Raw genomic sequence first — 22922 nt, forward strand, 5'->3', positions numbered from 1 at the left:
ATTGAGATGGAACATTTTATCAGGATTGAAACAATAACAAAAACTTGCATATAAGGAGTATTCATTGAAGGCAGTTGCTGTGAGCTAAGTACCTGCCTGACCCTCTGTACCTCCAAAAAATCACTTCTCCCATTACACAGTCAGTATCATTAATGTTGTCTATGGTCACAACCACCCTTGCACCTGGAAGACCCTTGGAAAAGAACCCACATGGGATAAAAGTCTGACCCAGAATGAGGAAACATGGGCTAATTTCATTTTAGATTAAAATCAAGCTGGACTACAGCAGCCTTCAGTGTGAATGATTTGACAGATTACCATGTAATATTTTATGACATTTAGGGATAGATTTTTCAAAAAAGATGAGACATTTATTTTTTTTCTGAGCTGTTGCATTTTAAAGAGAGAACAGTCCTTCTGCTGTTTAGAATTAGAAAGCAGATAACCCAAAGATACGCCGTTCAGGGCCTGGTGTTTTATTTGTTGGTGGTGTGGTTTTTGTTTGGTTTGGTTTTGTTTTCTGAAACTGTCTTCCACTCCAGCAAAAAATGTTTTCTCATTATTATTCTGACAAATTCACTTCACAAAATATTAGTGCATCTAGCTTAGCAAATTTCTTTTTACTGAAAGACATGTTTTTCTGATCTCAAGTGGTATAGACTGTGCATCTCTCACAAGACCGTAATGTACAAAAGCATATAGTATAATGTAGCACCTATTCATATAATTCCAAATAGAATCTATACATGCAGCTTCATTGTGGCTGTAATTTAGATATATTGAATAATATAACCTTTTTATAGTGGGAGTCTATTTTTTATTATGCACATGAATTAACTATTAATAAAAACTGTTTGCACTTAAATAGCACCTCACCTCCCAAAGAAACTCAAAACATTCCTCAGTGAAACAAATTTCTGTTTTGCAGAGGTCAAGAGCTAGCAGTTCTAGGTATAAAGCATCAGTATAGCTTTTTCAAAGTTATGAGGCAAATTGGGAAACAAGTACAGAAATAAACCCAGATTACTTGAAGTCTAGGTTCTTAAAAATCTTTACAGATCTTAAAGTCACCTCCCAACTGCTTTGGGGGTTAAGACTCCTACAAATATGAATATAATTCAGGTAACTCAAGTACTGATATTAACAGGCTTCAGCCATATAAGAAAAGCACTCCATTTTCATGACAGGCAGGTGTAATATACATTGAAATCTATGTCCCTGTTGGTGGTAGCTGTATTAGCTGGAAAGCTAGCTTGGGCTGTGCCAGTCTACCACTTGCCACTGGCAAGATGGACATACCACAAAAACCTGAGCTTTAACCATGTTGGGATCCTCCTCCTCAACTCATAATCAGTTCTGCAGTGGAGGTGCCTGGGCAAGTTATGACTATAAACAGATTTGTCTTCAAATCTGATTTTTCCTGTCTTCAGGGAACCTGATAAGGTATCTAACACCTGGGTCCTTCTGACAGCTCTGTAAGACTACGTTGCTGCATCTGCTCTCCAAAAGTTGAAAAAACAAGACAAACTCAAACTGCCTGCAGGTCACGCTGTATTGGTTGCAAACAGTATCAACATTTTCAAAGAATCACTTTATGGTTGACTTTTCTGATCAATATCAACCATACAGTGATGACTAGTCACATGTTATTAGCTAAGATAATTCTCAGTGAAAGTTGGGGAATCCTGGGGCACAAAGTAGTGGTTTATTTTCTCACTGAGTTTCTTTTTAGTGCACACCCAGCATGCTTGCAAATTACACATTTAGAGATATCCTTACATACAAATGTATTGGTAATATGATTTTAGATTCCTGAATATTGCAGAAACATAGACTGAGCAGTGGACAAGCGTTGGAATCTGGAACACTCACAGAAATAACCTTGCCATCTGAGACATTTCTTAATCACTTCTCTAGTCATGACTATGCTAGTGCTTTACAACATCTTTCTTTTATTCCTAGCCCGTTTACAACATCTGTAACTACAGTCTTAATCTGAACAGCTAATGTCATGCTAATTACAGGACCAAGTAAACACAGACAGGCTGACACAGCTAAAAGCAATAATACATACCCCTTTTTTATTTTATGGCTTCTACTTTTGTGGGTCTCTGCTGTGACAAGTATAAACATGCTGACAGCTAGTTAACATACGCTGCTTGATTGTTATCAGCCAGTAGGAGAAAAATAAATGCCTTTTTTTTTTTTTTTTTTTTTTTTTTTTTTACAGTTTATTTAGAGGATGTGAGCTGCACAGATACTGTGAGAATGGTAGTTTATGTACATCCATCCAGTGAAGCTGGTAATCATTGCTCCAGGATTTATCTGTATGCCAAATTCACATCAGATGGTTTTCATTTCCTGTCCAAATTCTGCCTGTAGGACAACCATTTCAACTTTATTTTGTTGTAAAGAGGAAAAATTTATTGCAATATATGACCTGCATAACAGATAGCAAAAGGATCAGGGTTGCTCATCAGCCTAGATATGGTGACGTCAGTTGAGTTAATAGTGTATGTCTGCACTCACAGTAAGGTTAAAACTGCAGATACACTTTTTGATTACCCAGAATTTGAATTAATACCTCATTGAGATGTACAGAGCAATTCACATATTTCAGAGTTATTTTTCAGGCTGCCTGCAGAATCAGGAAAATGGCACGTACACACCTAAGGCATTTAAGAATACTTTAATGAAAATATCAGTTTTAATATTGTGGCATAACCCAGGTGCTGAGCCAAGAGTCTAGTGTCTGATACACCTACTGTCACAGTTTACAGTGTAAAGGGTGGGAGATTTCTCTAAGGCAACAGTCTCCAGAGAACCATTCCATAGTGTCCAACCTGTCAGAGAGAGCAGTAGCTTAGTATCAGAGAAAACAATGCAGAAATTAAGCCAAAACCCAGACTTAGAATTACTGAGTTAGGAAGGTTTATAGAAGGTGAAGGCACTGTTCCTGTAATACAGATGTAATTACATGTTTTAAGCCAAAGTCAAATTCTCTTTAGACACCAATAACTCCAGGACCAATGCTTCTCACCCTATAAAGCCTATGTCACATTTTGTTCTAGTAATGTTCATTAGAAAAGGGTTGTTGGCTCTATCTTATCACTACCATCATCTACAATAGTTCTCTTCAGATGTGAAGGAAAGGGTTTTAACAAGTGCAAAGGCTTCGGTTAGTTCTACCTCTTAGCCTTCTCAGGTAAGTCTCAATACTTCAGTTTCTCTTTATGCAGCTATACCAAATCAAGGTTGGTTGCTCTCCCTCCTCCCATATAAAAAGAATTAACTGGTGTTGCAACTGGTGTTGCTTTGGATTTTTAATATTAGAGCATTAAATGGCACAGATAATAAACTACCTCTTCATCATGCAAACATAGTTGCCTCTTGCTGGCATCAGACTTTGTATTCATCTCTAGGGGCTGGTCTCTTAAGTCATAATCTTTTGCTTACCACTTCTGATGGCCAAAAAAAAAAAAAAAAAAAAAAAAAGTAGGGATTTTAGTTTATCCTTAGGGAAATTTCAAATTCTTCTATAAAATACTTTTTTTTTTTTCCTTTTCTGTATTTTTTATTTGTCCCATAATATATGAAATAGTATCTAGCAGAGCTTGACAAATCTGTTCATGCAGTTAATTCATCCCCCAGTTCAGGAAGTTTTATGTTTCCAGGTTTATTAGATATAAAAATCAATCTTAAGCCTGATTCTCATCTAACACAACCTTCTCAAACTGGCAAAACACACACACACACAAAAAAAAAAAAAAAAAAAAAGTGTGTTAAAAGTCCAGAATGTTGTAAAGAACTATCAGTATTTCCAGAGATTAGTAGCCTTGTTCTTGGGAAGATGGCGGAAAAGTGGTTCTCTTGAAACTGCAGAGAAGTGGGACCATTAAGATGAAATGGTACACATGAAACCAACCGAATTGCACAAGCAACTCATTTCTACATCATGAGACCTTGGACATTGAACATCTACATCTTGGACCAAGATGAAATATTTATCTCATGGTTCTCTCTCAATGGTGAAACTACTCAGTGGGTGTTGACAGACTTGGTTTATTTAAATCACATTTACTGGATTCTAGATTTAAAAAAAAAAAAAAAATCGTTTCAAGTCTGTGAAGGGAAGAAAATGCAAGGTTTCATCAAATTCCACTAAGCATAGTATAGGACCTAGAAAAGCATTCTTCCTGTTTCTAGTTGTTCAAAGTGCCACAGAGTTTTGTAGGTAAAACAAAAATTAATTCTTGGTCTTAACCACACACATCCCTAGAACTATCTTTGTCTAAGTCACCAAGTGTAAAGTTATTTGGCACCAACTGATAGCTGACTATCTGACTTGAACATAAAGGCACAGAAATCTCTGCACAAATGTCAAAATTTTGTCCACTAACTTACTAAAAGATTAAGAGAAAAATATGTATTGAGAAATTCATAATCATTAGTACTGAATAAGCAACACAAAACCAATTACCTTATGTTGAAAACAGAAAGCAAAAGGAAACAGAAGTTGCTTTATAGCCATTAAACAAGTTATTGTCAAGAATTATGGTTTACATATACATGTATTTTACATGCGATTTTATTAGCAAGTTAAATCATCTCATAATCAAACTTGTATAAACTGATATACACTAGATTTTCAGGATTCTTCATCATTAGAATGATTTAGAACCCTCTGACAAACTTTACACTCTGTACACCATTTACTCACTGTAAGCCTATGTACAATGCTGGTTTTAAAACTGAATTGCCTTTAGTAATAAGCATGAAGAAAACAAGTATGTTGGATGTAAAAAGTATGATACAACCCCAAAGATCTCAAACAAGAAGAGATGACAAAAAGCAGACACTTGAACAATTTTCAAAATCCTGATTTAAAATAATAATAATAAAAACTTATTTCTGAGAGATGTTTGACTAGCTATCCAGACTTCTTCAAAGCAGAAAAAAAAACACCTCAATACTCTATCAGTAGCCACTCCTACCCTCATAAATTTCAACTAAAAGAAGAAACAGATTGGGAAAGACCTAAGTTCCAAAGTATAAATTAACAGCAAGAATTTTAACCAAAACATGCAACTTTGCTGCTATTAATGAGCATCACAGTGATCGTTTCTAGCAGTTTGTAATACAAGGACAGCCTCTGTTGCTCAAGACACTTGGCAGGTTCACAGTTCTCCATGATTCTCCCCTTAACTTTCACAGCATATTAAAGTACTAGCAAGGCCCACAGCACATTTGTCCTACAATTGCTGGCAAATTTGTGCTACAGAATAATTGGAGCACATTAGCTGAAGGAAGAAAACAAAAAGAGGAAGTAAGGAAGCAATGCCATCATGTGAAACATATTTTCCTTGGATTTTTCTCGTACTCCTGATGACAAGTGAAAACGTTAACTAAAAAGATCATAAAAAATAGGTTTTCCCCAAAGTACGTACGTATATTTTGTAATTTTCATTTTTGTTATCTTTAACAAAGTTTCAGTAATAAATGAGATGAAAATCCAACTAGTGCTAGCTGGCAAAGAGCCACAGCTCCAGTTACAGCAAGCACTATGGGAATAAAAGTAATAGATTTTAATTGGTGCCCTAGGGGAAAGGTCAGTCTCCTTGGAACAATGGGAGTCTTCAGTGGTAATTGACTGAATGCTCCTATGAGAGCTTGTAAATGTCAGTAACACATTTGAAACAGCAGCAAAAGGAAAGGTTTAGCATCCTGGAACTTGCGGAAGAGTTTCACTGGTGGACGGACGTATTATAAAAAGAGGGTGGTGAAACACTTTAAATAAAGACTTGGAAGCTAACTCTCAGCTCCAAGGTTCAAAATGCCAGACATTTGAAAAGGCGTGGGAGAAATTAATTCATTTTCAAGATAAGAAGGAAATATTTCAGTGTGCATTGGTGTTAGACACACAGAGGTCTGGGGTAGGGGATGATTTGTGAACTTTGCCCACTGGTACATCGGATGACTGACTTAGCTTTCTCTGTCCCTTTGAAATGGTCTACTGCATATCTTCTCCTAAGAAGACTTAGATGTTTTCTTCTTTCCTTTCTGTTCTTTAGTTATGGTATAGAGACCTTTTTTTTTTTAGCATTACAAATGAAGGGTATAAATGTGCATGGATATTATGCAGCTTGGGATTCCCTGACAGAAAGGAATGGTGTGAATGGAGATCACATCTTCCAGTATTGCATGAATTAGAAGAAAAGAGTTGTGTTTTTTTGTTGTTGTTGTTGTTTTGTTTTTGTTGTTATTAATATTTATTTATTGGCTAAGTTTACAAACAAACAAAAAAAAATCCTGTATTTAATTCCTGTCTTTGCAACTATTTTCCTGAATTTAGCAAAACATACACTTGTTCTTATTTATAAACTAGGATTGGATTAACAATATTTCTTCTCAAGTACCTACAAAGAATCCATAAATGACTGAGATTCTCAAGAATTAGGCAGATAAACTGTTATATTTTCTTCCCTAAGAGATGCTGTTCTGCTGCCTTTGGTTCACCTGCAATTGTTCTTCAGTTTCTGGAAGATGAACAACATTACGTTAGGCAGGACATATAGATATAGCTTTCATTTCTTTCCTAAATGCCAAAAACTAAGCATAGACTGCTGTCCTTTAAGTCTGCTATACTATTTCATTAATTATATATCATTAGGAATAGAAATAAATCAAAGAAAAACTGTGCACCAGACCCCAAACATATAGTTGCTGTTCAAGCAGAGGAAAAATCTCTACCTGCAAAGGATCTTAACATATGAGTAGGACAGAATAGACTTGATTCGATGCAGAATGGTGCACTATGGTATTAGGTTCTCGGTCCTGCATGTCCATAAATAGCTTCAAATCCATTGTCATGCTTCAAGCCTCTTAAGGAAGTAATTCTAGTAGGCTGCCTTCACTCAGAAGGTTCCAGAGTAGGCAACATACTCAGGAACAGAATTCACAGAAAATACTGAACTAATGGGCAATCAGACATGGAACCCAGCATCACACCATACACTCAAAGCTAAATCATTCCATGCTCTAGAATATATTCTGGCTAATAACAATAATGTTCAAACTTAGTGCAATTTGCTGTACAAAGGAGCCATGGTATAAGGAAATGTGCATATTCCTTTGTGCATATTCCTGATAATTGTCCATGCATGACTAAGGACAGAATGTTCTTGCTGCAACTAAATTGCTCAGCTATACTAAGTTACTTCTAGAATCACTCTCCACTGATTTTTCCATTGCTATTTGTTGTCATGTCCTTTCTCATTCTCCTTATTTCCTTCAATGAAGAAATCAGATATATAAACTGGAGACTATGAATACTTTTTATGTGTACACACTACTAAGGCCTAAATACATGTGTGCAGAGAATTCACAGTATTTTACTGTATTTAGACTGTTAAGGGTAGGCTTCTAACAATGACAGAATCAGCGAAGTGATTAAGAAAGTATTTTAAGTATCATTATTGTTATAAATTTCCATTGTTTTCAATGGAATTTAAAAGTAGAAACATTTCAAAACAAAGTTATTATGGCTTTTCAGCCCCACAAATAACATTTTCCATTTAACATTTATCTCCTTAAGAAAGAAGAGACTTGGATGACCTGAACAGAAAAAAAAAAAAAAAAAAAAAAAAAAAAAAAAAAAAAAAGTTTGAATAGAAATAAGTGCTTTCAATCAATGTGAAATTTCTCTTTCTCTAAATAGCAAAATCCATTATTCATAATGCTCTATATACAATAGAACACATTGTAAATTTGATTCGTTCTTGTCAAATACTGTGTTAATTTAAATGTTTCTTGCCTTTAAAATATTCTACCACTTTTTTTTTTTTTTTTTTTTTTCCTCTCCTCCGAAATACACGGGCAGTTTAAGAAAACAACATGCTAGCTGTGTATTTGGATTAGCTGTGAACAAAGCTCTCTGAGATTAATCGTAATTCTGAACATGTTAGTAGACTCCTCCACAGGAAAATGGGTAAACTGGTTAGGTGTGAACTTTTAGGGTTTCAGACTGTACCCATCTGAAAGCCAAGTCATGGTAAACAAAGATAATTTTGTGTGCTCGTACCCCCAGCCATTCTATGTCAAACACTATTTTCCTTGCTCTTCACGTTATATGCCCTTCCTGAATCTTTTTATTCTTTTCTGGCTATTAATGAAAAAGGTAGAGAAATGGAATAAGAAGATTTCAGAGGAAAAAAAAAAAAAAGGATTTAGAAAGAATTACAGGGAAATAATCTGATTACAGTGACTTATTTTTGGTAAGTTTTAATCTTTGTAGCCTCTGTTCTGTGCTACCTTTGACTGAATTATTGCCATTTTCTCCAAGAAGCTTGGCCGCTTCCAAAACGATCCTTTACTAATTCTCATGCTAGCTGCATAGAAATCAAATTCTACATTTTCGTAGCAATCAGACAACTTTCTAATTCCATCCATTAATCTTTGTCACCACAACATTTACTCTGTATTTACCAGCATTTATCAATCAGAAGATTCATAAACAAAAATGTTTTTTTCTCTTATCTTCTTTACTTTCTTTGCCTTGTACTTCAAGCATAGCTAAACAGAAGACATAACACTCACGTATACTGTGATTTAGTCATTCATTTCGTCATAACAACACATCTAGACTACAAAAGGGGTGAGCAATTGCAATCATCTAGTGAACATGTATTACAGATTACACTATCTGCTAATTAACAAATATTACATATGACTTTATTGCAGGCTTAACAAGGGAGGGTTGAGGTCGGAGCCCCTGTGGTGAATATTCATATATAATGCATTTATTTGTTATTTTTCACAGCTCCAATCCTCAACATACCAGCTATCATATGATTATACCACAGCATCACAGTATTATTTCCTTTAAGCTCAACATCTGAAGTCATATAATAAGACAATTTCAACATTTAATGAACAAACAAGAATGTTCCTAACAGAAAATGGCAATGAAATGATATAAAAGTGAGAATTAGATATCTATCTTTAACGGCTCAGAATCCAGATGGGAAATGAAAACAACCTTACTGTATATACATATTTTAGTCCAACTTTATGAGTCTCTGAACAAGCTTATTTTTACCTGCTTGGGGCTAGCTTTTTCCATAGTGGAAAAATAAAAAATCATTGTTAGGTGAACTGACTTTTTTCCGGTTTAAACATCCTGTCTTACTTATACAAACGGACAGAGCTACAGGTTTGACAGTAAGACATGTCTGCTCTATAGTTAGACACTTACTTGCCCTACCAGCAATCCCAGCTGCTGCTACGTGGCCTGAGACCAACAACTTACTTTTCTGCTCCCTAAACTGCTGTCATATATCCTCTCTTGCCAAAAGGGATATTGTCTGTTCCACGATATTTGGTAAATTGCTGAGGAATTAAAAAGGGATCAAAGAACTGAGGGACATTCAGCAACAGATGATCTTGCATTAATTTAAACTGTCTGGTTTACAGAAAGCAGGGAATAGAGAAACAAGTCAGAATGGAAATAACACCTTTGAAACCCTCCTCAGTCTGCGTGAATCTTAGCTCTAAAGATGAATTCTATGGCTCATACTTTTCTATCATTAGTTTTAACACTCAGCCTGTCCTTGGAGACTTCTGTGTGATACAACGTCATACTGTAGTAAAACTTTGTGTGGGAAAATGTCAAAACTGCCACTATTTTTGATAGCCTTACAAGAGAAGCAGCAGAATAAATGGGCTTTGATTTCATTTCATATCCAAGAAGAGATATGAATGTAGAATAATGGTAAGGGCTTTGAATGTAATGGCTATTGTGAGAGCTGTCATATACTGTAGGCATGAATCAGAAAGTTTGGTAGTGAATGATGCCAGACACTTCAAAAGCCGGAATATTCACTCTGAAAGTTGAGATTCTACCTTCACTTTGTTAGCATGGATCAAATTCCTCGTTAATTATTGGTTTCCCATGAACTCAGTATTAAAGACTAACAATACAAGACCAGCTCTTCAGTCACTGCTGCTTTACAGATCTTCATTGACTTCAGTAAAATCCTACTGATCTTCAGCTGCCTGAGATCATATCAAAAATATTTAAGGAAAAATCTACCTTTCCAAACTAACAATTAAAAATATTTGGACTTTATCTTTTTATTTTCGTATGGTGGGCACAAAAGACAATCTTATGAAATAGAAGTCTATTCTCAGTCAATAGCAAGTGTGCACAAGTAGAAGCAGTGCACAGGTAGATGCATTGATCTTGAGTCTACAGATATTACAAGCTGAAGTGAAAATCATATGTATTATCATAAGGACATAAGATTTTCTAGCAGTCACCAATCTTTTCCACAAAAATATCTTATTTGCATTAGCTTCATAAAAAAAAATAAAATAAAATAAAATAATAATAATAATAATAATAATAATAATAATAATAATAATAGTGCAGCTTTTAACATTAGTAGACTTCATCCATCCATCTTGTGGAACTGCAGAAAATGAAAAAAACTCTTAATTTAGGGGTAAGGCATCCCTTCTCCTATGGAAAGTGATCTATTATGTGCACAGTCTTATCAGAAATCCACTGAACCACCACAACAGCCCAAAATAATTCCTAAGCCATGTAGGTTCAGGATTTCAACTCTTTCTGATCAGGAGGTGAAGTCTTAAACCAAAATTCTTGAATGAGATTAGACAACTGTGCTTGGAGAAAAGATATGTGAGAAAGAACCCATATTCTTCCATTAGAAGAGCACTGAATAAAAGGCTCTGTATTGCTATCAAGCCCAAATAGCCTGTCAGACCAGCAAAACCAGAGGATGATTCCCAGTCCATGCTCTTTTGACTCATTCCCTCCAAAATATTTTCTCTGAAGTAAAAGATGAGGCTACTAAGCATCATCTACAGTCACAGTGTAAGGACATGAAAAACAAACAAACAAACAAACAAACAAACAAGACTTCTACATATATCTTCTTATGCTATATATGTTTTATTCTAAAAAAAAAAAAAAAAAAATCATTTGATAACATTTACGTTTCAATCTGCAAAATACTTCAGTATAAAGTGGTTCCTCCCTTTCAACTGTAAGAGAAGATCTTTCTTAAACATCTCATTGAAATCTCCTGTAGAATACATCATTAAGAAAAAATATTCACGTCCGTAAGACAATGCCTTTTTGGTCCCTTATGACTGCCTCTTTCAAGGCTGCACTCACAGCCCGCAGCTAACGAGTACCTTTCCTTCCAAATGAAAAAAAGCGCAACAGAATAATCGATGTTATCACTGCAAGAGCAGACTACAAGAGCACTTTGGGTTATTGGCATGACTGATCAACTATAGACCCAGGGTCTCCCACTGTGCCTAATTTGCTAAGGATGCCATCCCTTGACAGTCACAGGATCTGGCTCAGTCTGCAGTGAGCTGTGCTTTGAGCTCTGCTGAGCTCTAACCTCTCTGATACAAACTGTTTGTCTTTACACTAAAATTTACAGAGGCCTACAAGGAGGACACAACTGGAAAGAACTGTATTTCCTTGAGCACAAAAATCAAGCCTTGCCATCACATCAGACTTCTGAAATTTTCCACAATAAGACTGGTGAGAGAGAAAATTTTGATCCCAATCTGATTTCAGCAACTGAAGTTATCAATTTCTAGAGAAAAAAGCAATGACAGGTAGAACTCAGGTTCATCTCTATGGAAAAAGATGTTTTCCCCAAGGCTCAGAAGATCAGGTACAACAGCCAGCGCAAAGAACATAGCACTGGGTCTCAACTTTTATACAACTATACAGTTGTAGTTTACATTTCAAAATTATAAACCTCCCTGAAGCAAATGAACTCTTCTAATAACACGGGATACAAAGTAGTGCTCAATCATTCACATTCAGGCTAGTATGGGTAAATCTTCTCCTGTCTTTCATGACTGGCAGATAGAAAGATTTCACCAACTCTTCTCCCCTCCACCCACCCACACTAGAAAGAACAGAAGGCTTGGGCCCCATTTCTTTAGCTTTCTTTCATTTAAGACTCATTAATAGAAATGAATTTGAAGCAGTTAGGGATCTAGCCAGAACTGAAACCCATGCAATTATATTTACAATAAATACCCGTTATCTTTGAGCTACACACACAACAGGACAGTGTTTAACATGCTGTGATAAAGGTGTTAATCACAACACTAAGTATAAAAGAAGAGGAAGGCATCTGTAATCCATTCATCTTTTGAGAGAAAGAAAAGAGGACACTGTACTGCACAGCAATTATCCAAACAGTTGGAAGAATAAAAGGAAAATTCAAGGCAGGTCTGTAAAAAGGAAGAGAGAACACAAAACGAAAAACCTAACACAGGCATTCAAACCCACAGGATGCACCAGTCCTGTTAGCAGCATAAAGCTGTTGGCAGATACTATCACCCAGTATTTATTAATTAACTGGAGATACATGGATGCAATGGGCTTGAAAGTACAAAGAACGAACAGACCATTTTCTTTGCAGAGTCAGTTTGTGCAGTGTGCTGTATACAAGGGTGCAGCGTCTAAATGGGCTAGCAGCACATCTCTAGTCAAAGAAAACTTCTAGTTAACCAGTCGTAAAATCCTACCCACCCACCCATACCCACTTATTTCCTATGGGTCATAGCCATGATTTTCCATGCAATGCTTGAAAGCAACCTATTTGAAATGTTTTCATAAAGAAAGACCATAAAACTTGGTGTGTGCAAATTTGTAGGAAGGCAAATGTCAAAGTTTTGCAAAAGGATTTTCAAGTTATCAACATGGATTTCTAGTTTGTTTTACTTTTTAACCCACTAGTGCTTTATTCCCAAACACTATTTCTTCATGTAGAAACCTATAAATCATTTTATATCCCTTCACAAAAGGGTGTATGCACCTAAAATATAAACCAATGTTGACATACATAAGCCTAGGGATATATTATACATTGGGGATTGTCTCTTCTGAAAACTTGTTGACAAATACTCAAGCATCCACAGTGTCTTTTGCAAGATCCATGTCTTATGATTTTTTTCTTCCCTGGTCTGTGACATCAATCATAGGGACAGTTAGTACAGTAATTTAGTGGAAGGAGAGAATACTGAAAAACAGGGTTTCCAGCTCTCTTATTGCCAGGGCTAATACATCAGTATATTACTTACAATTTTCTGTAATTTCCTAAAGAAAATACTGTAATTCAGAAAAGTAACAAGTGACAGCCATAGGTCAGCAGCTTAAGTTGTAAATATTGGCTTTGTTCTCACTTGTATTTTCAGACCACCCTTTTGTAATACGACATTGCTTGCAGTGTCTGGTTAAAGGATTTAAATTCATGAATAAGGAGACAAAAATTGGAATATGAAGGCTTTTAGAAAGAAATTAGTAGTCATAGTGAGAAGCTCTGCAAATCATGTATATTTATAGGTACATATTTTTATAGGCAGAGAAAAAAAAAAGTATAACAAACAATTTATTCAACTCATGTTCCATAATGTGAAAATCATCACAAATTCATGAACAAGTCTATTAATTATTTGAATTAATCTAATTACATGCATTCTACAGTTCAGTGTTCTAACTGCTCCGCTTTTCAAAGAACAGACAAGACTATGTACAAGATATACTTGGTTTCCTCATTGGAAGCAATTGGTCTTGAGTTAGCAAATTCAGCATTTTCCTTGTTTCAATGGGACTATTCCTAGAAGTTAATCAAGTTCTAAAGGGACTTTTTTTTTTTTTTCCATTAAGAAGGCAGCATCAGTAAGTTAAGCACATGCTGCCCCCCGTTGAATCACTGTTGTAGCAAGATCTACCTGCAAGATAATAAATAAATAGACTACCTATTTTTCACTGTTGAATAAGTCTTTTCTCTCTGCAAAGGAAAGCCTTGTGGAACAAAGAACATTGAAGGTTGCAAGTGCAGTCAGAAAAATCACTTTCTACATATTATATATTTAGGGAGAACACTGTTACCATTTGCCCAGTGTTAACAACAGCTGTGTATAAACCCTTCATAACTACAAAATGTATATTATAAAATTCATATATTTTCAAGCAATTGAAACTCAGAATGAAAAAAAATGTCTGCAGCTAACCACTTGGCCCACAATAGTGAAACAAAACGCTACTTTCAGAGTAGAGTTTCTTGCAGCAATATCACAATTTCAGGAAAGGAAAAACAAAACAAACAAAAAGAAAAGGTCTTAGGATCCAGAGGTTTTAACTGAATTTTTTTTGGTGTTAAAAGCTGTAAATGTTTCCCTATGCCTTCCATTCTATAGCAGGTATGATAAAGACCCTAAGGCTTCTAATATTTTTGCCTTCCGCTGCAAAAGCATTTTTAGTGTAGAAGTACTACATAGCTCTACACTCTCTTCCCCATGCTTTCTTAATCATGGGAGATGAGCTAGGTGTTTAAAGCTAAATGTTTCCTGGAGGAATAGTTTGATATTATACAGAAATAGATAGCATAAGCAGATCCTCCCGAAGTTCTCCATGCAGACCTAATTCTGCTCTTGCTCAAATAAGTTTTGTAAAATTCAGTCTTAGACCTTTACTAAGGTCTTTTCATCCCAGGTGTTGCAGCTTTCCTCTGGCACTGTCCCATATTGATTACAGGCCAACTTTAGTACGGTCTGTTGCCAGAATGGGCAGTTCCACCTTTCCAAGTGAAATCTTTTTCTTTTCATCTATTTGTTTTTTGAGCCGGAAAGGTATTAATTTTCAGGCAGATTAGTCTTTGATCCAGCTCACCAGATGGCTACACAAACAAGTGTGGCAGTGTGAGGGAGGGAGCGGGAAGATGCAGCCAGTGGTGGTGAAGGATTTTCAGAGCCAGCATGCACTTAAGTTATCCTAATATGCCTGCAAAACCCTTAGTTTCTGGTTTTTCTGCACCACAAAAGTTAAAGGATCATACAGATTTTGCCCAGCTAAAACACTTATTACTTCTTTTGGAGAATAGCATTATTACTCTCCAACAAACATCAGGTATGATTATATGTAAACTTGCCACACTACAGTTTATGTGCCAGGAGATTATCCTTTCAAACCTCATACCTGAAAGACATTTGAGTGATAATTTCATTATTCAGCTTCTAATGAAAAGCTTTAGATCTCTGTCATGGGTCAGCTGTAATGAGACAATATCTGTCCACTAATTTAGGAACATTTAATCCAGTTTTCATCCTAAGGCTTCACCTTGCAGTCAGTAGGAGAAAATTAGGCAACACTTGGATGTGATTTGTCTCATCCTAGGGTCAATTTCTTAACAGGTCCAATGACTTACACCTAGAGGTGCCAGTTCCTTTTGAATAAAGAGTTAAACATGATTTACAAGAGAATAATGGTAGGCATTGTCTCCTCTGTTAGGACAGGTCCTTCTGCCTTTCCTATTCTCTCTGAAAAATGAAAACAACATCAACAGTAAGCTTAGCTGTTCAAATATACAGTGTCTCCTTCGCAAATGAGTCTTCACTAGCATTTTCTGCTGAAGCAATGCAGTTCTTACCGGAACAATTCAAACTATGTAATAAGACAGAAAGCAAAAAAAATAAAATGACATTATCCATGTTCATAACCCCTTTGGTAAAAGATAAAGCTGGAGTTTGGTCTTCTACATATTGAGTGTGCATAGTCCTATAGCTAAAAAGTTACAAGGATAATGATGTCACCACTACAATTTCTTTAATCATGCCTTGATTTTTTATTTTTTTTTCCCTGGACCAGCATATGAGGAAATCTGAAATTAAATAACTAGTAATTTCAGGAAGATTTAAGCTACTTTTTAATGTCCACACCAGTATTAATAATTGCTTATCACCAACGATGAGATAACACAGGACCTTTAAACAATATCACTTTTACTAGCATATCCACATATATGAATACAAGTCTTCATCACCATTGTGAACTGCGCTTCATCACTTCCTATTGCATACCTCCAAATTACAAAAAAAAAAAAAAAAAAAAAAAAAAGTCAAAAACGTACATCAGAGAAGGCATCAGTTTCCTTTTATGAATGTCAGCATTACAAATTCTTAGTAAATTGTTACTCAGCAGGGTGCTTGCATGATTAAAACCTCCTGGGCTTTGGAACGCATTTTCTCTGCAGGATTTTGTCAAATCCCCTTCAGTTCACTACTGGGAGTACTTAAAAGAAATAATGTTACATACACTCTGGTCACTGTAGATGCATTTCTGTCATTTTAATGAGTCTCTGTCAGTTCCAGAAAATATCACCACCAGGTAGAAGATAAGCAAACAATTAGATACATGATACCTATTACGTCTATCCATTTAATGGTCATCTTTTGCTAATATATATTTTTTGAAATACACGGGTAGGTGGTATGGGTGGTCTAAACCAGCATATATTTTGGTAAAGTTACATATTTTTTTTCAAGGTCAGGGAGACAGAGTTTCTAGTCAGTAATAGTGGATATTGAAGAAACAGGAAGAGTTTACTAGGACAAGTCACAGCAAAATAAAAAAGAGCCAATCACATTATCACCTACCTTACGTTTGTTTGTTGGACAAACATACAAGTAGCTCAAAATAGTCTTCAGGCCAACTTTATCATTCAGTTTCTCATATGTTGTCCCATAATCCGTTGACCTATAATTCAATGAGAGATTTCATAAGTACAAACACTTAATCACAGAACCACAAGTCACTTGGCGTCTTTTCAATGTAAGTTATGCTTTACATAGTAGAATGGCTCTCCGGAGCTTTTTGAATGATTCATGTAGTATATAATGATACTTAATTATATACACACACAGCATCATGTGAGTGCTTACAATTTGCATTTAAATTAGATTAGGAAAAATTAAAACAGCATCTTCCCAAAGCATTTTAAAATAAACATGTACAATGAGAAATGATAAATTCTGCATATAGAAGATGATAATGATTGTCAGAAATACTAAATAGCAGACAGTAAGAGACTAGAGTCATCTGCTTAATGTATACTTCAAGCTTAGACTAAATTTTGCTAAGATAAGAGTCTTTTCTCAGCATATTCTAATGTAGCTGCTTCGGTTGATTGTTCAGTTAAATTAGAGTTCAGTTTTCTATGAAAACCAGTGATGTGTTTTTGAAAAAAATAACCATACAAGCATTACAGCTACAATTTATGTGGTTTTGTTCACACAGACCAACAGAAAGTATGGACACATTTTATTCTTGCTTTAAGAACAATATTTTTCCCCCATTCAGCAGGGAAAATAATATATTTCTGTTATGAGTGTTGCCCATAGAGACATTAACTACACGTCTTGGGGAAGAACAAAAAAAACACAAACAAACAAGACTGTACAAAGTTCCCATAATATCTGCTCTGGATGCTTGACTAGAACCAAGATCAACTATTGTCGTGGTTCCGCTCGAGTGGGCAGCCGAGCTCCACCACAGCCGCTCTCTCACTCCCCCTCCTCAAAGAGGAATGGGGAGAAAATATGTGAAAAGGGCTCAAGGATTGAGATAAGGACGAGAAAATCACGCAATAATTATTGTAACGGGCAAAACAGACTCGGCATAAGGAGATAGTAAGATTTATTGCCTACAACTAACAAGCGAGAGAAGTGAGAAAACAAAGGAAAAAAAAACCAAAAGCACCTTCCCCCCCCATCCACCCTTTTCCACCTCCTCCCCCGAGCGGCGCAGGGGAACGGGGAATGGGGGTTATGGTCAGTCTACAGCACTTCTTCTCTGCCGCTCCTTCTCGGTCACTCTCGTCCCCTGTGCTGTGGGGTCCCACCCACGGGATGCAGTCCTTGATGAACTGATCCGGCGTGGGCTTCCCACAGGCAGCAGCTCTTCCAGAACTGCTCCAGATATGGGTCCGTACCACGGGGTCCATCCCTCAGGAGAAAACTGCTCCAACCTGGCTCCCCTACGGGCAGCAGCTCCTGCCAGATCACCTGCTCCTGCGTGGTCTCCTCTCCACGGGCTACAGGTCCGGCCCGGAATCTGCTCCGGCAGGGGTCTTCCACAGGCGGCAGCCTCCGTCGGTGCAGGGCCACCTGCTCCACCGTGGTCTCCTCCACGGGCTGCAGCGTGGAACCCTGCTCCACCGTGGTACTCCATGGGCTGCAGGGGGACATCCTGCTTCACCATGGTCCTCACCACAGGCCGCAGGGGACTTCTGCTCCGGCGCCTGGAGCACCTCTCCCCCTCCTTCTACACTGACCTTGGTGCAAGGCTGTTCTCCCACTCCCTTGACTCTCCCGGCTGCTGTGTGGCGCAGCGTTTTTTCCCTGTCTTAAATATGCTCTCACAGAGGTGCAAAACAACATCGCTTATTGGCTCGGATCTGGAAAACAATGGGGCCCTTCCCAAACATGGGGCAGCTTCTAGATCTTTCTCACAGAAACCACCCCTATGGCTCCCTGCTACCAAAACCTTGCCACGTAAACCCACTACAACTATCAGCAGAGTTTTTGTTCATTATGCAGCTCATGCTTGCTTGAATGATGTCCTAATATCCAAAGAACTTCGAGAATCAGCCCAAGTGTAATGCAGTTAGCCAAATTCACAAAGGTATTTAAAAAATACTTAATGCCTACCAAAGTACATTATCTTTTTATTTATTTATTTGCTTTTAAGGCAGTGGCACAGGAATTAGATTTTTGGATTGGATCCCACATCTAGAGCGGACTAAATTCATGCCATAGCTTTTGGGATTTCACATTTTGTAATCAGTATACAAATAACAGAAGAAGGCATTAGCTTGGACTTCCATCCGTTAAAACAAATTGCAACAAAATGTGAATTTGCATTAAAGCGGAGTCTTTGTATTTAGGAACTTTATCAAAGTATTTGCACGTGTCTAGTCTTTGTTCTGTAACAACTGGCCTGCGGTCTACAAACGTGATTTTTTCCTCCCCCTGCCTCTTATAAACGTTTGCGCCCATATAGATGCATGACCTTTGTTGGTTAGAAGATTAATGCCAAGTTCTCATAAAGGGAAAGATCAATCAGAAGATAAGGTCATCTCTCTCAGGAGCACAGCTAAACTAACCCAGCTATTTCCTTGGTGGAGAGAGGAGGAAGACACTGCTACAGTTATTTCTATTACTGAATGTTTCAGAGACCTTCCCGTGTTAAGGGGAAGGGAGACTGACCACAGCCTTGCCAAGGACTGCTGGTTCACTGTGGTAACCCTCTCCACTTCACTGCCCTGCCTACTCAGAAGTCATTATTTCTGCATCAAAAACAAGGTATGTTCTTGTGAATTTTAAGCTGAAAGATTTAATAATAATAATAATAATAATAATAATAATAATAATAATAATAATAATAATAATAATAATAATAATAATAATAATAATAATAATAATAATAAAGACTAAATCTGACCTGCTGAGTTAGGGAAAAAGACATGTAAATGAAGGAATGCACCTCTTTAAAACAGTGACAGTGATTTCAAAATGGGACCCTTCAAAAAGGGGTAAGAATGAAGAAAATCTGACCCATAAAATTTGTTTGGAAATTGTTAAAGGACACTCCCACCACAGTACAGCCAAACAGATGTTGAAGGCCTATTGCAAATGATAATCTTAGTCAGAAGTGCCAGCCCTTTCTTACTTCAAATCTCTAGACAATTATTTTGTATTCATAGCCTTATTTACAGGTAATGCCATCTACAGATGGAAGTGTACGCTTCTGTCAACATCTATAAAAGCAACTGAAAGGTTGGAAAACTTAGAAAACCATTTTTGTTTTGTTGTTGTTTTTGTTGTTTTGGCAGATGGACAAATATGCAAGTGATAAAAGGAGCTACTGTTAGATCTCGCTCACATCATCCTGTTCTAAATTAGTGATAGCCAGTCCTCCTACCTGCCCAGCTACAATCTGTTTTCTCTTATACCACTTTATAGTTACCCTTAGATTTAATAGACAGATAAATATCTTACAACAGCAGATGGGCACTCAAAAGTGCTTTAACACAAAGAGGGGCGGTAGATGCACACACAGAAAACAGTGGAAAAAAAGAGTCATATAAAATGAAACGCCATATACACCTAAAGCCTCTGTTGAGGTGTGACCTGGGGATATCACCAATCTGCCTTTATCTTATTCCTGTTATACACATGTATACAACAGAGCAGACATCAATTAGAAGCCTGAATAACAAACTCTTCATTTATTGTATTAAATACGTATCTAAAGCAGCATGGTCTCCTATCCTATGAAAACTTATCAGCCATTTGGTGATCCAGGAAACTAGCCTAACCTGGAAGTGATGCAAAAGACAGATGCACCTCAGCAGGGCCTAAGAAATAATGTCAACTTAGGATCAACAAATTAAATTCCTGTTATCTGAAGGGGAACATATATATATCACTCCCACTCTTTGTGGGGTAGAGCTGCTTCTCTGAAGCTCTGCAGAGAGAACTCTGTTTTAGTCTGTGTAAAATAAACAGAGCAAGCAGATGTCTGGCTAAATCATCTGAAAAGGACTAAACCCAGGACCTGTAGACCTGAAAAACACACAACAAAGAAACGTCTGAACCATCTGCTGAAAAGACATAGCCAATGAAATAACTACCTATAACTGAATGAAGAACAAGTCATTTTATTAGGTCTTGTGTAGACATGCATGATGCAATGTTTTTTTTTCCATGTATTTATTTACTTATTTGCTGGGGGGAGAGACATCGCAAAACAGGTTTCATCAAATAATTCAAATCCCCATGTAAAATGTTTCATTTCAGACTGTGGGTACAGTTATAGGCTAAGTCAAAGTAAGTCCAGCTGAGTTTGAAACACAAAGGTCTGCAGAGAGATATGAGATCTGTGCCAATCTAATTAAATGAGAAAAAAGCCAGATGTGTTAGGACATTGTGGACGTTACTGAAATGTAAACGAGTTAGACTAAAAGAATAATTTTCAGAAACAGAGTATTTAGACTCCATTCTGATAATTTCACACCTGTCCCACCATTTTAGTTGTAATTGGTTCCACTAAATCAATCCCAAATTTTACCAGTAGCTGTTTAGAATCAGATTTCCTACTTCGTTGGTGAATCAGAATGATTTCTGCAAACACCCAAAGAGATAAACATTTTAATTATTACTAGTTTATTTGACAGTATTAAAAAAAAAAAAAAAAAAAAAAAAGCCCAAACTCTGGGACTGAAACTATGACTTCGTACATAATAAATTAAAACAAACCTGAACTAAAAACATGTAGAATAATTTATTTTTTGCAAACTGTTTGCAAGAAAGTTGACATTTAAATAACTTCATTATTATTCATTGATGGGGCTTTTCCCTCTCCTTCTGTCAGGGTAAATGACATTTCTATTATAGTATTATAATAAACTCCCACACATTTTAAATAAAGTCACTGAATTCCATTAGTCCACCTACTGTCATGAATATATCTCAATTCTTTCCTACCAATATTTCACAACTATAATAGGCAACCTGAATCACCCAGTTACACGAACCCTATGGAAATTATCTTCGTTCTCAAGAAGCACAGACAAATTCAGAGGACTGTCAGTTTGAATATATACATTCAACAAACTCCCTAGCAAGTCACTGTTTACTCTCCTTTGTTACAAATTTAAGGTTGTCTGTACTTATTTAATGTAAGCTGCTGAAGACTTGAAAAATCAACCATTTGATTGGTTGGTCAAGGTTTCTTTTTGTGAAATATCTTTCTGAAACACTTATACCAAAAAAAAAAAAAAAAAAAAAAAAAAAAAAAAAAAATTACACCAAATTTAAACTGTGTAACATCCTGTCTCCTGCCTGTAGAAGTGTGCAGCTCCTTTTATGGGGTACAGCTTTCACCCCATAAAAGACACATTAACTGATTAAGTCCCTTATTATAACACATCATTAAGAAGCATTTTATTTCCCTTTTTGCCACCAACTATGCCTGCTTTCTGTGTGCTAACAAGACATTTTTTTTTTTTTTTTCCTCTGATCATCAGAAGATTGTCTTATGTATTATGTCCTCAACCTCCTCATCCCTCCACGGTTTAATTTGCTGCTCTAACTGTTCTCAGAATAGCAGCCAGCCCAAGAAGGCAGGGATAGATGCATCTGTAATGTGGTTAGGGAGCAGTAGAACAGGGCAACCTGTCATGACCAGGAAGAGTGTGAAGAGGTGGGCTCTAGTCTGTTTTTCCTTCTGCACACGAATTCAATCCTGGCAGAAGTCAGATATTTTAAGTAAGAAACAGCAATGATTATAAGATTATCTGTTCCAAATTCTCACATAACTACATTTGCCACCTGGTTTTCCTCCAAAGGGACTGGCCAGTTGATCACAAGATTTACCAGTCGCCGTTATGTTGCTCTCTACTTGAGCAGATTTTTGGATAGAAGGATTTTAGATTGCAGAAGGCAGAACTGTGGTGTCACAGGCTGCTCTTACAAAAGGCTTTCACTAAAGAAGTTTTTCAATAACGGAATAATTACCATTTAAAATGATCTTGCATCTCTTAACATGAAAAATAGTCGAGCTAGCACTTCAGAACCATATTTGTGTTCCTGCATATGTTGTTTCAAGCCTAAATTCTACAGTATTGTTGTAGACTTTTGCATTCTTGCTTTCTGGGGATTTTTGCAGACTGAGGTGCTATTCCCTCATCACTTAAATTGAAACTCTTTCCTTTATGGTTTTATAGCCAAGTACTAAAGTTTCTCATTGATTTTTGTCATGCCACCGTGTTTCACAAAAGCTAATAATGTCAAAGTCTTCTTCAACAGATAACAATTTAAGTTCATATGTTCCACCTATTAAGCCTTTCACAAGCCATTGAGAGATGCCACTTTTGGCTTGGTGCCTATTTTGATTTAACTCCTTCATGGGTAACCCCAGCATTTTTTCCAGAAACGAATGATTTGATCTCAGCCTCTCACTCACAGAACAGGTGGTTTTTGTCTCCTGATATTTATTTTCATTGAAAATCATTTGTTTTTAAAAA

At 36.6% G+C, this 22922-nt stretch overlaps 1 protein-coding gene across 1 annotated transcript in view; it reads right to left on the reverse strand.

Moving 5' to 3' along the window:
* Nucleotides 1-22922, reverse strand: part of LOC116491251 (VPS10 domain-containing receptor SorCS1-like) — a 289913-nt gene that overhangs the window by 147156 nt on the left and 119835 nt on the right. The window contains exon 3 of the mRNA XM_032191107.1: nucleotides 16492-16591. Coding sequence (XP_032046998.1) covers nucleotides 16492-16591 — 100 coding nt within the window. The remainder of the gene's footprint in view (nucleotides 1-16491; nucleotides 16592-22922) is intronic.

This window comes from Aythya fuligula, chromosome 7 (genome assembly GCF_009819795.1).
Source record: "Aythya fuligula isolate bAytFul2 chromosome 7, bAytFul2.pri, whole genome shotgun sequence".
Taxonomy (NCBI): Eukaryota; Metazoa; Chordata; class Aves; order Anseriformes; family Anatidae; genus Aythya; species Aythya fuligula.